The 16592-nt window shown below is 34.3% G+C and overlaps 3 protein-coding genes across 9 annotated transcripts; 2 read left to right on the top strand and 1 right to left on the bottom strand.

Annotated features, from left to right (window-relative positions):
• The first annotated feature begins 706 nt into the window (after positions 1-706).
• Positions 707-2734, top strand: LOC107905752 (outer envelope pore protein 21, chloroplastic). Its single transcript, XM_016832491.2, has 5 exons — positions 707-916; positions 1288-1362; positions 1469-1621; positions 1871-1969; positions 2478-2734. The coding sequence occupies exons 1-5, from the start codon at positions 824-826 to the stop codon at positions 2559-2561; spliced, it is 504 nt and encodes a 167-aa protein (XP_016687980.2). The 5' UTR covers positions 707-823; the 3' UTR covers positions 2562-2734.
• Positions 2735-4809: 2075 nt separating this feature from the next.
• On the top strand, positions 4810-7633 carry LOC107905750 (protein MULTIPLE CHLOROPLAST DIVISION SITE 1). Of its 6 annotated transcripts, none has more exons than XM_016832488.2 (6): positions 4810-4962; positions 5039-5103; positions 5228-5479; positions 5842-6008; positions 6261-6648; positions 7192-7633. In XM_016832488.2, exons 2-6 carry the CDS (start codon positions 5068-5070, stop codon positions 7393-7395), a joined length of 1047 nt encoding a protein of 348 aa, XP_016687977.1. In that variant the 5' UTR covers positions 4810-4962; positions 5039-5067; the 3' UTR covers positions 7396-7633. The 6 variants fall into 6 exon arrangements, with proteins under 6 accessions (XP_016687977.1, XP_016687975.1, XP_016687973.1 ...); XM_016832486.2 differs by having other exon boundaries at positions 5222-5479; XM_016832484.2 differs by having other exon boundaries at positions 5201-5479.
• A 4632-nt stretch (positions 7634-12265) lies between these two features.
• On the bottom strand, positions 12266-15436 carry LOC107905749 (protein CUP-SHAPED COTYLEDON 3). Of its 2 annotated transcripts, none has more exons than XM_016832483.2 (4): positions 15172-15436; positions 14710-14940; positions 13654-13928; positions 12266-13145 (listed from the first exon to the last, which is right to left on the bottom strand). In XM_016832483.2, exons 2-4 carry the CDS (start codon positions 14909-14911, stop codon positions 12435-12437), a joined length of 1188 nt encoding a protein of 395 aa, XP_016687972.1. In that variant the 5' UTR covers positions 14912-14940; positions 15172-15436; the 3' UTR covers positions 12266-12434. The 2 variants fall into 2 exon arrangements, with proteins under 2 accessions (XP_016687972.1, XP_040969642.1); XM_041113708.1 differs by having other exon boundaries at positions 15064-15422.
• Positions 15437-16592: the final 1156 nt, after the last annotated feature.

Here is a 16592-nt window from a genome sequence, read left to right as displayed (position 1 = left end):
GAATCTCCGTTGTGGCCCAATCTGTCGCACCCAAGATCCACATGCTCTTCGCTTCAATGAGTGGGCCACCATTTCAAGCAACGGCCGAAAATTGTATCTTATGTTTTCCTTTTTTATTTTAAATCTATATTAGATTTCAGGTCGGTTACTATCTGGAAGAATTATTATTTTTATAAAATATATTATTTTAAAATTTATTCATTTTTTAAAACATAAGTGAATAATTATCTTATTATCTAAAATAAAATTTAATTTAAAAATTTGAAATGAAAAATAGTTATATATATTTAAAAATTAAGATAATTAGTTAACTTGTAAGATTAATTCAGTAAGCTTTTTATTATTAATATAAATATATTCAACACACGTGGCGTTAATAAATAATAAAATTTTATTTTATTATTAATAAAATTAAATAAAAATATGATTTTTATATTTTTATATATCTATATATATTCAAAGCAAATGCCAATGTTGTTTTTTTGAAGAGGAAGATGAAAATTTGGGAATAAAGTACATTCAATGGAAATTAACTAAAAATATTAATTAATAAAAAAATAGATTTTAAAATTTTAAAAACTTTTATTTAATAATAATCAAATTTATAGAAAAAAATGAAATGTTTTTAAGTACAATTATAAACATAATAATATATAATTTAAAAGTAATCATCGAATTTGAACGTAGGCTTATAAAGGGTGTAAAGCCCAACAAGCCCTATCTTACTATCTTAGCCGTGCATAGCGTCAGAGCGTCAAGAAGCAGGGAAGCATAGGCTGGATACGACTCGATAGATAGGAAACCAGAAACAAAGCAGGAAAAAATGCAGACTTCGTTGAGATACAGCGGTGACTCCAAAGCTCTAAGAATCCACGCCAAGGAGAAGTTCCCCATCGATTCCAAAACCCATTTGCAGGTTCCTATTGCTTGCTTCGTGAAGCTTTCTACTATTCTACTTTGATAAGTTTGCTCTTTCATGTTTTTTCTTAATCCCCTTAGTGATAAAGGATTTCATTTCTGGACTTAGACTACACTAGATGATTAAAGATTGCAACTTTACTCGGTGCTTCTTTCCAGCTTTTTATGGATTATTTCTGTGACTTCTGTTCTGAGAGATATAGGATTTAAGATTTGGGTGTGAATGTCAGTCTGGAATTCCTAATACCCAAAAAAGTAACCCTTTTTAGGTCTCCTCATGCTTTTGTACGGGATAATTTACATATTTATACATCTTGGGTCTATTTTATTTGAGCAATCTTTGTATGTGTCTGTGTATCTATATATCAGGTTCAAGGCGAGCTGGACACAAGAACTGGAGTCCCCAATAACTTCTGTGCAATGATAAGGCACTCATATCATGATGTACGCTATCCCCAATGGTTATGCTCTTGTTCTAACAACATTCTCTTGCAAACTTGGCATCTTTTTCTTTTCCAAGTTTATTAACGTGGCTGAGAGTTTTCTGTAGTTGTTCACAAGCCTTGGTGTTGGAATGCGCTATGATAAGCGTGATAAGGTGCGGTACACACTGCGAGGAAAAAAATCTTTCCTTGTAACCAACGATGATTCAGTCAATTTTGTTATCAAGGGAAGATATGATGTTGATCAAGAATTCAAGGGGGTACGTGCAACCTTTTAAGTTTTCAGATTATTTCCTTTTTGAATTATCTTCATATTTGAATAATAGTTTTGCTAATAGTTGGGTCTTATGATTCATTTTTTCACACTTGTTCTTTCTTTTATCATGTTTGTTTGGGATAATGCCATCAGAGTTTCCTTTAATCTAGTGATTCTTTAGCGAGAAGACTGCAGTAATTTATGTATGGCTTTAGCTTTCTTTTGTTAATTGTTTATGCAACTACCATGACAGAGGAAGTCAGAAGGAGCTGCTGAATTTATTTATAAAATCTTCAATTTCCAGAAAGACCAAGATGTTAGGCTCAAAGTTGGCTATGAAGTATTTGAGCAGGTAATTCCATTTTGTAATGCTGCTTGAAAGTCTAAACTTTAAAGTAGTGGTCTTCCTATTCTTGCTTCTTCTATTTTCGGTGCTGCCCCCTTACCCCAATCATCAATCTTGATCAATCTGGTCAATATTCGAACCTAAAGTTGGGCGGTTTTCATTCTGTTTTCGGGGAGTGCCTTGAGCATATGAACTAGTCTGAGTTGTGGGATCTGAATTGCATTTCGGTTTCCAAGTCATGTTTGTAAGCAGTGAATCATCTCATTTTAAATTTCTATGTTCTACCTGCTGTGCTTTTTGCAACCGCTATATAATCCCCTCCCAAATGCAATCTTTTAGATTATTGAATCCTGAGTACGCTGTGCAACCACTTTCTTTTTGATAATTTAAGATTAACATTAGTTTTCTGATGTTGAAAGTATTCGTCTTCAATGCAATTAACAAGAATTCTTGAGTCAAGTTTTGCTTGACCCCTATACTTTAGTGTTTCACTTGGTGATTATTGCTCTTTCAGGTTCCATATCTGCAGATTAGGGAAAATAATTGGACCCTCAATGCTGACATGAATGGTAGATGGAATATAAGATTCGATTTGTGAGAATGCATGAGATGGACCACATTTGGTGGTGAGATATGTAATGTAAGTGCTATAAACATGTATAACGTTCATTTCGATTCTGGTGGAACAGACATTGCTGCGTCAATGCTGATTAATAGAAAATAGAAACCCAATAATGTCACGGATGGGTCATTAATTATTTTTCTTTGCTATTTTGGGAATTTCTTTTTCTGCAACTGCCCCTAAAATGGTTTTGCCTTGATAAGGCAAATGAATGAGTCCAGATGTAGATTGTAGACTGTGAGGCAGAAAACAGGACCGGTCCAAATCTACAAGCAGATTTTAGGGTTGATATCAAGCCATTTTCATATTTTGATTGAAACTGCAAGTAGTAAAAAGGTAGAACATTGTTGGGATTACTTGATACAAATCTTATGGTGAATTATATGTCCAGAAGATAGATGCCACACCTTGTAGGTCGTACCGTCTTAGATATGGCTTAGTTAAGAATATCAAAAATTGAAAACTAGGGAAGATCATATAGCCAGTCCTGCAGGCAACTAACTATATGTGTGTTATTTTGATCCCTTCCAATGTAGAACTAAACCTAAACCATAAGTAACCATGATCAAAAGATTGTTGTTTAGTAACTAAATTCATTGATACTGCCTATCCGAGCAGAGCTGATCCAAGCTGTTTTTCAAACTTGAAGCATGGCCATTCGGTTATAGGCTTAATGCTTTGGTCGCCTTGTATTTATTATCATTATTATTTGTTACGTTGAAGCGTATGGCCTTTCTGTCACAATTTTTAATTTGGTGGAAATGTGGATGTTGGGTATTAGCAGTTGATGAAATTCTTCCGCTTTATAAGTCGTATAAGTCGTCCTTTTCATGATAAAAGAGTTGGTGTGGTAGCATCGGACTCTCTTAATATCTTCATTGTTAGTAGTTTTGTCCAATCCCATCGGCTGACACTTGGCTATATTAGAACTTCTAGAAATAAGGGAACTGGAACTGCAAACCACTGTCCAGTGACCGATGGTGGAGTCGACTCATTTCCCTTCAAGTATTTGTTAACAGGTGAATGACTTAAATAAAAATTTATCTACAAATAGTTGAATCGTCATTTGGAATTCGCCGGTAAAATTTTTTTTTTTAAGTTAGCAGGTCAATGACTTAAATAAAATTTTTTGAATAGTTTAATGATAAAATTGTAACTTTTTTAAATAACCAAAACAGGAAAAAAAAATCACTTATCTATAGTTTAGTAATTAATTATGTAATTTATCCAAAAATACATTAATGTTGATAGAAAATCCTTTAGATACTAAAATAAAAGATGTCAAATTTAAGTAGTATTATCATTATAGATTTCATCTTCATCTATAGTCGCGCAACTCTAAATAAAATCAAATAAATATAAAGTATAAATAGACAAAATATTTGAATATAATTCAAATATTCACACATAATGGCCAAAGCTTCCATCTTCATTAACAATGTCTCATTGAAAAATAAAATAATAATATTTTTATTAATTAAATAAACATAAATGAAAACACAATAAACAGGTACTTACATTGTATATTTTGAAATTATTATTCAAATTATAAATTAATCCTTAAACTTTAAAATATCTTAATTAAGTTATCAAAATATCAATATCATATCAATTACTTTAATCAACCAAATATCAATACAAGCATTAAATGTAAGTTTATTTGAATATGATGTGAGTTAAACTCAAAGCAAAATAATCAATATTTAAATATATATACATGCCTACTACTTGATGATTGAAATTTATGAGTGTTAATAACACGATGGCTTCAAATTGTTTATATAATAGTTATAAACATATTTAAAAATTGAAATTATGTGTTTTGATGTCTAAATTTACGTTCGAGTCAAACAGAAAGATTGTAATGATAACATGTTAAAATTTTGAGAGTTTAATAAAAATATTTTGAAATTTAAAAATTTATTTAAAAGAGTAATTATTTTACAGTAGGTGAAAAATTTTAATTTTCACAAGTAAAGACTAAAAGATGACATGTGTCTTATTTATATATTTTCAATTATCCCTTTAGTCATGTGTTATTTTTTCACAGGTTTAAAAACTTACCTTTAGTTTAAATTTTGGGAAAATATTTGGCTACATTGCTAATAGAGGTCAGGCTGGCCCAGGTTAGAAAGTATCAACACCTCTAATGTAAACCCAACAAAAATACATACGGGTTTTGTGTGCGACATGGATCGAACACGTAACCTTTACATGCGGCAAAGCCAAACCCAAAGCTTGGACCTTAGAGATGAGGATTTAGGAGGATCCGATCCGCATAGTGATTGAATGAAATGTGAGGTGACTGACTTCTACTACTGTTACTGCTCTGTTGCCCCTTGCTTGGCGGTGCTGACATCGTGTTTCCTTTCTACTGGTAAATATTCAATACTCTATCTCCTAAATAATTATCACATGGAGGGGAGGCGACTGAAATGAATCTTGTTTTTCAGTGTGAGAGTATTTCTATCTCTTAAATCTAATGGCAACAATTTGGCTTCTTCAATTCCCTGGCCAGGTAACTCCCAAAATTTTCCTAGGATTTTATTTTACTGCCGTCATATATACTATTATTGAATTGGGTTCTTTCTTTCGGTAAATTCTCTGATAAATAGCCTTCAATTTGGGGGTGGAAGCATCAGGTTTCTTTAAATGGAACATCGTTGCTACTACGTCATAGGCATAGCCTAAGCCAACGGCTCAACTGGATTCACCTACCACCTAATAGGACGTTTTCGCCGAGAGCCATTGATAATTCAGTGAGCTCCGAGGAGGACCATCGTGCCCAGAACGAGGTTGTTGATACAGCGAAACATACTCTGGCGGTTGATTCCAAACACCCACTTGCCTTATTTCAGGAATCCATTACATCCTTCCCTCCTGTTGTTTTCCTGGTAATGTTCACTTACGGTTATCTGTATTCAGTATGATGAGAACGGATCATATTTCTTGTGTTATTATTAAGCAAGTTCTGGCTTATTACTTGTGCTGCTAATTGTAATTGCTAACTTAGATATTGAGCTTATTTACTCCACACCGTGTACTGTTTGTAAATATTTTGTCAACATCAGCTCCTCTATTGGTTCTAACTGCAAAGTATCACTCCAGCATGTTTCTGCTTTTACTTGTATTGCTAGTATTTGTTATATTGCTTTTCGCTTTCATGTGTGTAAAACCAGTAGAGATGGTGTTTGTATGAATTACTAGAAAAAGGAAGTCTGACATGAAGAACCTGTCCATTTCGTTTTTGTCTCAGATGAAAAACCGCCCTAAAAACAACCTTACACTGGGATTGTGCGTTGCAATTGCAATTATGGTTATTGCTCTGAGAGCATACGCAGAGAGGAAGTCAAGGAAGAGCCAGCCTGGATCTGTAGTTGATCTTGTAAGGCGTGGCCAGCTAAGATCAGATAGAAGAGGCATGTATGATTTCGTTCTATGTTATTTTTTTCCTTTGTCTTGCTACCTTTAAAGGATATAAATTTCATGAATATATTGCTTTTTGGTAGTTTGGTTGCTTACATGACATTACAGACTAAATATTTTTAGTTAAGGGCTAGCATTTCATTGCATGTCCCTTATCAATTTTAATTTCTACTTTCTCATTTCACAGCTTTGGCTACAATGAGCTTTCCTTGTGTTAATGGTATAGTTAGTTATCTGTTCTTTTTGCAGATCACGACCTCTCAAGTATGATGATCCATTTAACAATCCATTGGTGAAGGTTGGGAAGAGCAATTCAACCATAGAGATGTGTGGAAAGCTTTATCGCTTAGCTCCAGTTACACTTACTAAAGAGCAGCAAGCTATCCATCAGAAAAGGAGGTCGAGAGCATACCAGTGGAAGAGACCAACAATTTTCCTTAAAGAGGGGGATTCAATTCCTCCTGATGTTGACCCTGATACAATCAGATGGATTCCCGCAAATCATCCTTTTGCGACCACTGCTAATGACATTGATGAAGACTTGGCACAAAATAATGTGTACCAGAAACATGGTGTTCCATTCCGTATTCAAGCTGAGCATGATGCACTCCAGAGAAAACTTGAAGCACTGCAAAAGGTAAGTAGTTTTGAAGTCATGCAGTGGCAATGAATTATTACTATCAAGTTACTTGAATTATTACTATCAAGTTACTGACAGGATAGATAGCTTAGATATAATGTAGCCATTAAAATTAGTTAAGTAATTAACTTGTTTGCATGGTCAACTATAGTTTTGGATGACAAGTGACTAATGGACCAAATTATTGCCTTTGTATCAACTGTGAAATTTCATTTGTTTGCACTTACATTTGGCAACCGCAGTGCTCGCATGAAAGTAAGAATCTTGTTCTAACATATCTGCATATCTTAAAATGAATTTTGTTCTTTTTCTTTATTTATTATTATTATTTTTTCCCCCCGGGGGGGAGGCAGTAGCATAATGTGTTGGGGATTCACATCTGCAGGCTTATGATTGAAGTTCTTATCTACCCAAATGGTTAACGGAACCTTATCTATTCTAAGTCATATTTACATGGTTAAAGTTACCGAGCGATATTGTGTGGTTACCAGACATGCAGTTTGCTGCCTCATTTTAAAAATTTTAATTGTTTGTATGCAGGAGGAGAAGTTGAACAATTTGTTTATCGACAGTAGAAATGCTAAAGATTTCCAGAGACCATTCAAATTAAATGACAGGTCAGATGAACCTGTTGAGCAGGGCCCCAATAACAATCCCAGAGTTGAAACTAAGCCCACAAAACCAGAGCGTGCCTCCGATTCAATTGAAAGCAACTTGTCTTCAGAGGAAATGCAGCAACCCTGAAATATTTCCTGGACTTGGTATCAAATTTATCGAATGCTAGTGTTATTTGCCAATGAACTCCTAATTTTGTAGTATATTAAAGATAATGTCCTTGTGAGTTAGCACTAGGTTGCCCAAACTGAGCTGCAGTTGTAAAAGGGAGAGCAAAGTTGTACATATAATGGAAAATTAGATTTGATCCTTATTATAAAAATGCAATTTGTTCCATGTTTGAGGGATTCTTTTTCTTCCCTCGCAATTATATGGTCCTGTTGGAGAATTGAATGCTGCACCTTCATCCTATTTCATATTTTCCATTTTGCTCCACTGTTGAGTTTTATATATAACTACATATTTGTTGTTTCAAGAGGAGGCGTTGCTGCCGTTCGTAGTGCGTCCCCCAGCACTCCTCCCAAGCAAAGCAATAAGCACGCGTGTAAACGTGAAGCTGATGCTGACGCGGTTGTATTAAGTCTTCCATTAACAACCTGCATAGAATTGATCAGTTCTCAGGATTACTTTGCTCGGTAAAATGAACAGAGAACACCAGAACTGGAATGGAGAGATTAAATTAACTTTAGCCGGGCTGCATAAGATAATCTTTTGGATGGATAGCATTCAACTCTATTAGATTTTCTGTATTATATACGCTTAGCAATGAGTTTACCCTGCCAAAAGCAACAAGTCCCCCACCATGGTACTTAGCATGTAGCCAGAGTGTCAATTTTGAAACCAGCACTTTGCTTAATAACTTGAAGAAGCAGGGGATCAAGTTTGGCAGAAAATATCTCATTACATTATTATTTTTGAGCTGAAGGCGAGACATGTAATAAAATTGTTTCAGAATAGCACACATCCATAACACTATTGTTAAAAAAGAGTGTCATATGCAAAAGATAAGTCCTTTTGCAGCTAGCTAACTGTCTAGGATGATAATATTCAAAATTCTTCTCTGCTTCATTATTCTGGATTTATGATAAAGCATCCCACAATACAGGTAAGGAGAAGGTATATTCCACGCTTTAAAAATATTAAACCAAAACTAAGGCCCTTTGTGTGCTCTCTTTTTCGTTTCTCTTGAGTTTTCTCTAAATAGATAAGGGTTTCTTTGAGCCTTATGTGGATTCCTTATGTCTCCTTTTTCTTTTTTTAATTTATTTCGTGACTTTTGTTCTCAAGGACTTTGATCTTGCTTAAGATTGTTTTTGCGGATCTTCTTCGTCTTCTATGAGAAGGTTTCAAGATTTGATGACTGAATAAATTTTGGAGTTTGGATCCATGAAACCTGGTGGAGAGTTTTAAGCTTAGTGGTGAGAGTGATGGCATGGGCTCAGGAGTCAGACCACCTTTTATGAAGATCTAAAGATAGCCCGATTGAAGGTTCTTTTTTTGTTCGTTCAATCGATGTTCACTATTCAATATGATATCATCATATATTCAATGATTATATCCAGCACTGTTAATGCATCAAGAGCTTGATGTAAAAGACTTCAATGGGTACCAACTTTTAAGTTCGGCTTGTTGCTCTCCGATCATGGAAAACATGTTCAACTATTGTGCCTGAATGAGGTTTCTACCTGTTCATATGTTGTCTTTATTGGGGATTTTCATGTTCAGTTGATTTGTATGTCTGTTTAATTTACATGTTCTAATTGATCGCTTTTGGACCAGTCAGTCTCCCACCCCCCCCTTTTTTTTTTGTTGTATGTGTGCTCACGAATCGTTGTGGGTTGTTTTCCTGGACCTGTATATGACCCATGTTCTATTTTGGGTTTGAGTGCCGAATGAGTGAATATTCATCATGACAAAGTCAATTTTTGCTTGAAGTTTATGTGAATTGTGAATTTAATATATATTAATTTGACTATTTTTTGACATTTTATTTTTTTTGGAATAGTTGACTTTTATTTTTGAAATTTTAATTTTTAACTCGAATGATAACAATTAAATTTATTTGATGAAATTTTACTATTGGCCTTATACCATTCGTAAAGTTGTAGATTTAGCCTATATTATCTAACTTAATCTTTCATTCTTAGTTTTTATAATTCTTAAATTTCAGAATTTCAATTTTAACACAAATAATATTTCAAAATTATTTAACTGTTTTCTTAGAAATATATGAAAATAGCAAGATGATATAATATTTTACATAATGATAATATTTTTGTAGTATCAACTTTTATAAAAGAGCATAACTTAATTTAATGAATTTAACAACTAACATTTATTCAATATAATATTTTAAAATTCATTAAGTACAAAAATTAAAATGGCGAAATTAAAGCATATGAACTCAGTACACAACTTACATAAAGACTAATAATAAAATTTAACTTTACAATAAATAGTCATCTTCATTCGGGGTCAATGAAATTAATTTTAATCAAGTAAAGTGAGGCTGCTCGTCAATTCATTTTGTTGCGAGCCATATGAAGTGACAATGCATAAGGATTAGGGTTGACAAAACCCGAAATATCCAATAGATCTTGAACTAATTCACTCTAAATGGAGAGGATTTTGTTTTCGAAAAGTGAATGTGGCTTGTGAGAAGAAGCGAGGTGGGTTTTTTTTTTGCTTTTGGACAATGAGTATGAAGCGGTTAATCGTAATTGCCGCACCTCATTCTACCCCATCTTGCTTCATAAAATTGTCATTTTATCTTTTATATATATATTAAAAGGGTAAAAATATAATAAAGTATTATAGGAAAAAAAATCATATATTTTATATATTTAAATATTTACTTCACTTTAAAAATATTGAAAATATAAAGACAATTAGCAAAACTTAATTGAAGTAGAGCAGGATGGAGTAGGGGTGGATACATCTAACATTCACATAGGTGCTAGTGGTTTTTAAAATTATACATCTATAACAGTGTGGGATGAGTGGTGGAGTAAAGTGCATTAATTGTAAAATGGAGATGAATTTAGTAACATTTACCCTTGCCCACTCCATTGCCATCCTAATACGAAAGGGGGCATAATATGTTTCTTCTTGGACAAAGATGAGTTTGGAGATATTTAGTTCATTCTTATCACCTTTAAGGCTTCCTTTGCATAGGTGATGTGTTTTGCTTTTGGTGAAATTAAAAATGGTGGTAGTGGTAAGATTGAATATTGTAGTAGTGAGATTAAATTCAATGATAGTATATGTATTTAGATTTATTCGTAGATGTGGTTGTGAGATGAAAGTATAAAATGACTATTAAGAGTATTAGTTTAGAATGTGTTGATAAATTAATGTATAATTAAAATTAAATAATAAAATATAATTAAAATTATATTTTTATTAAATAACAGTTAAATTTATTAAAATAATTGTATTACATCAAACAATGTTTTTTAAATTTTTATATAATTAAATATATAATAATTAAATTGATTTATTTATTAATTTGATACTTTAAAAAAAATTGAAAGAAGATATTTTAAAATTTTTTATGCCAATATTTTAAAATATTTAAATGAAAAGAAAGGGGAAAATATTTAAGGTAAGATTTAAAAAAAAGAAAGAAAGAAAGAGTAAGGATGACGTACAAGAAGGAAAGAACAAGGACGGAAAGGGTATTTCCACGATGGTTATGGAAAATCAATATCTAAAACAAAAATGGTTTACGGTAAAAGTTAAATTTCAGACGTCGGTGCATTCAATTACTGATGAACATACGCTGAATAGCCAATAGATCATTGGTTTCAAATTCAGTAAATCTTATATGAATCAGCTTTTTTATCTGTTTTCCTTGCATGCATTTCAGGGAGCCGAAGAAGAGAGTGAAAAAGAAAATGAATGAAGACAAGTGAATCTATGTCTAATAGCTCAAGAAATTGATGATGACATCCACTATTCTAATCCAATAATGACTAATACCTCATAAATGCATGCATTTTTTCTCGGGATATGATGATATATCCATCCATCCATGCCCGAAACCCCTTGTCTCCCTACACAATGCCCCTACTAACTTTAGGTACTAGGTACAATGCCCAAAACACCCTATTCCCTCATCCCCAGAAGGCTACTTATAGCCTATAAGTGACGTCACCTTTCATTTCATCCTATCCCATCAAACAAAACCTTTCCCTCGCTGCTCACTCAGTTCCCTTGCTACACTCATTTGCTTAGTGCATTTTTTTTTTGGTTTTAATTGAATTTACCTATTAAATTAAATTAATTAGATTAATTGGTGAGATGAATTAAAAGTTTTTGAGTATTTCGGTTATCCATTAATTTTGTTTGAAATTACGTAATTAATCAAATTAAATTAGTAATTAAAATTATTAATAACAGTATATTATAGGCCCAATAAAAGATAGATCTAATACGTTATATAAGTCCAACATATACAAATTAATATTTTTATAAATGTTTTGACAATGAGCTTGAAAAAAAAATATGAAAACTAAAAATATTTGAAAAAACTTAAAATTAACCTTAAAACAGTCAACAAAAAAATTAAACAGAGAAAAGTAAAAAAAATTAATGTTTATAATGAAATGTTTGTTATTATATTTTTTTTGGTTCTTTTATTTCTTTTAAACTTTTTTGAATTAAAAATAAAGAAAAAATTTGTCATGAAATTTTTTTAATATTTTAAATTTGTCTTGGACAAAAAATAGATGATCAAATTTCAGTTGACAATAATTTGACCGATTAACACATTTCAAAAAAAAAAAAATTGATTAACTGTTAAGAGTTCCAAATTTTTTATTAAATCAATTAGGGATAATTCAATTGGAGCTTTTTCTTTTTCTTTGCCCTCGTCTCACACTCCAACCCAATTTTATATTGCAGCTCTTCAAGCGTATCTCTGGAACGGCAGCAGCTTTTGGTTTTTTCTTTTATCACAATTTTAAGAAAAGCTGTTGGCAGAGCGGGCTGCAGGTTCTACAATACAAAGGTAAGTAGAATAATATTCATTAGAGCTGATGAATACTAAATTCTGCTCCAGATACACGTAAACGTAAATGTAACGATTAAAACTCATCACCCAATCTACTGATATGGACATAGATAGATAGTAGTGATCCTATTCTTAACAATATTTTCAGATTTTATCAATCTAGCGGCCCGGATTCTCCAGAGGCTGTGGTGGTGGGAGGATTTAAAATCATCTGACCGCTGGCCCTATTAATGGCAATTGAAGTGGACATGTCATGTGCGTTAGTGTCCCCCCGAGCAGTACCCCTAACACCTTCAGCAAACTCCAACACGCTATAATCCATGTCGAAGAACAAAGGGTTTTGACATGGTGGGCTGGGATGAATCCTATCCATCCAGTTCAAGGTGTTGGCAGCAGGCAGATTTAAATAGGAAAAGTCAGCCTCTGCCTTACACTGTTTGGGAAAAGCAGCTTGTTCCTTAAATAAGCAATCTTGATGTGAGAATAGGGACTTGAAGAGCATAGCTGCTGATGAGGTGGTGGTGGTGGTGTTTGTCACAGCGTTCTTGTCGGTTGTGGCAAAAGTGGAAGTTGGTGAATAGGAGGGTTGGAGTCCATTAGATGGGAAGAGCTGGGATTGGGACTGTGAGACAACTGGGTTTATCAGGCTTTTCAGGTCATTTTCATGGCGGTGAATCAAAAAAGAGTTGTGAGCTTGCATTAGAGTTTGAGACTCAGATTTTAACAACGGTGTTGGAGTTTCAAGCAATGGAGGCAAGAAAGTTGTTGAAGACGAAGACACTGCCAGTACATAGCTTTGACCTTGAGCAAGGGCATTCTTCTTCTCAATTGTTTTATGAAATATTCTGCAAATCACCCATTCTTCCTACAAAAAAAACCATATTAAGTGGTAAGGGCAAGAAGATTTAAGCACAAACAAAGCAGGTTATGTTAGAACCATTTAGTTTGGACTTAGGAACATGTTTCGCGCGTGCATGGTTTAGCCTTCTTTCTAATTAGTGCATTAACAGGTTAATTAGCTAATGCTAATTAAGAAAACGAAGGTCAGAAGGTGAAGCAGCTTTATAAGGATAATTAAATGCAGAAATGGTAACTGTTACGTACTGACAGCCATATAACAGTGATGAAGTGAAAAACCAAAACCAATCACATCAAAAACTACCCTGCTTGCTCGAGTGATTAATAATATGGTGAAAGTTGTCAAATCGGCATGCACGCAACACCATAATACCACCATACCCCCCTTAACAATTGCAGATGATCAGTTCCACAAAATGTATCGTATAAACATAACAAGTCAAACCCTTAAAGCGACAAACAAGTTGATTGAGATGAGATTCCCACGGCGCACGTGTGGCGGTGGGGCCCATTACCTTGCAGGAGGGGCGGCAGGAGAAGTCACCGTCCAAGCGGTACTCATGCATGACCCACTTGGTCTTCTCCCCACGGGGTGCCCTGCCCTTGTAGAAAACAAGGGTTTTTTTCATTCCCAAAAGAGCTCCGGTTGAGGCACTGTACACTTCCCTATCTTTGCCTGTGGCTTTCCAGTACCCAGCTCCAGTGGCTCTGTTTGTTCTCAGCCCGCTTGGGTATTTCCTGTCCCTCAAGCTGAAGAAGTACCATTCTCTCTCCCCCATTTTCGCAACATCTGATCACCGTTCACATCAAATTAATTGCTACTACAAATATTTACTAGCTTCAACTAAAGATGGACAAGACTTTATATTTATATTTAATATGCGTATATGTATTCATCAATAATCCATTAAATTTTCCGTCTCTTAAGTGCACAAAATTTATGAATTGACTCAGAATATTAATGGTATATATTGCATGACAATGAGACAATGTTCCAATCCTTTAAATATATATATGGCGTTAAACCCAACATGTCTCCGAATTTTGGTGGACATGTTAACAGTTTACAAGACCCGTGCTCTTAGCAAGGGGCTCTTCCGTTTAGAGTGTGCTGCAGGATTTCCTGGAAACATACTTATTAAACATTTATGTACTGCAAATTCCTCCTTACAAAATGCTCTAGGCCTATTTTAATATAAAATATCTCGGCGCTCGCTGGCCAACACAAAACTATGCTTCTTCATAGAAGAACAAAACCAAGATGCAACAGGATTATGAAGACACAACTACAGCTTAACTAGTCTACATTCTCTTAACTAGACTCCACTGAAAAGGAAACCAGGATTTTAAGCTTATCCAAAAAGAAAAAATACAAGGGACATGGAAAAGAGCATCTTCTCAGGCTCAGCTGAGAAGAAAGAAACGGAACTCATCTGAGGAATCTATAGAACCGTCCGGTAAGATGCTAAAAAAGATGCAATGATGTATGGTGGATAGAGAATATTCCCGGGTAATATCATATAATCACGCTATTAATTTTGGCTTTGTCGATAAGCAAAGCATATATATACCTGGAAGCTCCCAAGGTTCGCATCTGTTAAGGTCAACCTCAGCAATCTCCACTCCACAGAAGCTTCCATTAAATACCTTGGAAGCCAAATAAAAGGTTACCAGTTCCTCGTCAGTGGGGTGAAACCGAAACCCCGGCGGCAACCCATGCCCGTTTACTTCCTCCTCGGCAAGTTCACTCAGAATTTCTTCAACTGCTAACATCTTCCAACACAGCTATCCAACTTGTACGTCTTGCAATGAGAAAACAAGAGACAGGAAGTGAGAAAAGTTTGTGATTGTGCAACAAATGAAGAGTCTTTGTGATTGGGAGTGAATGGAATGGATAGGACAACGAGGGTAAGTAACATGCAAACCAAACATATATGAAGAGAAGCACTTAAAATGAAGGAGAGAAGTTATTTTGAGAAGGGTTGATCTTAAAATGCTTTAAGGGTCGCGAGGCTGCAGCTGCTACAGCGCACCTGAAAGGCCTTCCGAAACGGGGAGAAAATTAGAAGTGGTTTTCGGAAAGACGAGAGAAATTGACGTTGAGGCTTAAAAAAAATCTAATAGGGATTCATGTTAGTTAGTCATTGGAGAAGAGGAGAGTGGTAATAAATGCCAATGCATAGTTGGTTGCAGATGGCAGGGATTTATGCGTGTGTATATGAGCATATTGGAGAGAGAAAAGAGAGATGGCTTCATATTGAAGTTCAGGTTCTCAGATTGATAACAGTGAGATCATCATCATCATCATCATTATCAGGGATTAATTATTTATTTACTATGCACAAAATATGAACAGTATTAGTTTAGGTGCTGTACAACAAGGCTGTCAGGTCTAGAATACACCCACCAGAGTACCTTTCTTATTTATCGTTGTAACGTGAAAGTCCTTTTAATTTGCCAATTAATGCTGATGGTCGGTCCGTCTCTTATTCGTGATCTGTCTGTCGTATATTTGGTCGGGGGCACTTGGACGTGGTTAGATGAGACGAAGCCTGAAGAATCCAATTCCAGTTTCTAGGAGACTATGAGAATTTAAAATATGTTTAAATAATTATTTATATGTTAGGCTCGATTCATTTAATATTGACGAATGTTTAATGAATATGTAGGAAAATATTATTTTTAAATAAACGAATTTATAAATGAATCTATTTGTAAATATAAATGAATCAAACATACTTTTGTTTGCATGTAATACGTCAAACACTTCATCCATTTACAACTTTAATCATCACTGTTCCATTTAAATACCAACATTTATTTGGTCAGAAAATTTTATTTAATTTTTGAAACTCCCAAAATCAAACCCACCGTTGGTGGAAAAGTAATATTGGCAAATGAATTAAATGAGTAATGAGCTGCTCAATTACTTACTGCCCAATGGGGCGGGGATGCATATAATTAACGGGTCTCTTGAAAGGTAAAAGAAATGTCGGCGATGCACTGGCACGTGTAGGCATGTGATGATGAGGTAAATTAAAAGGGGTGTCGTAAGCTGCCGCTGTCTCTCAACTGTGTAGTAAAAGATAACAACATCAGCATTAACGAAGATAAATGGTTAATTTTGTATATTCAATAAAATTTCAACTATTTGGATCAAATTGGACAAAACAAAATGATTCGAAATCGAAATCCTAGTCGTAAAGCATCGAACTCCGATATATGTATGAAAAAAGAAAGATTACCTATCACCTTCAGCTGCTGGTAGCAGGTGTGTAGGTTTTAGGGCTACTTTTATCAATTATTTTGATTTTCGTTGTTTTCTTACATACTGTTGTTGTCAGGGGGTCTCTCTAGCTCTGATTATTGAGCACCTTTTTTCGTAACGTCTCAACGCAAAAACAAACAAAAACCACGCCGGGCTCTTGTAGGGCCCACTAATCAAAGGAGTCAT

This window comes from Gossypium hirsutum, chromosome A05 (assembly GCF_007990345.1).
Source record: "Gossypium hirsutum isolate 1008001.06 chromosome A05, Gossypium_hirsutum_v2.1, whole genome shotgun sequence".
Taxonomy (NCBI): domain Eukaryota; kingdom Viridiplantae; phylum Streptophyta; class Magnoliopsida; order Malvales; family Malvaceae; genus Gossypium; species Gossypium hirsutum.
This window is presented reverse-complemented; position numbering and strand designations above follow the sequence as displayed.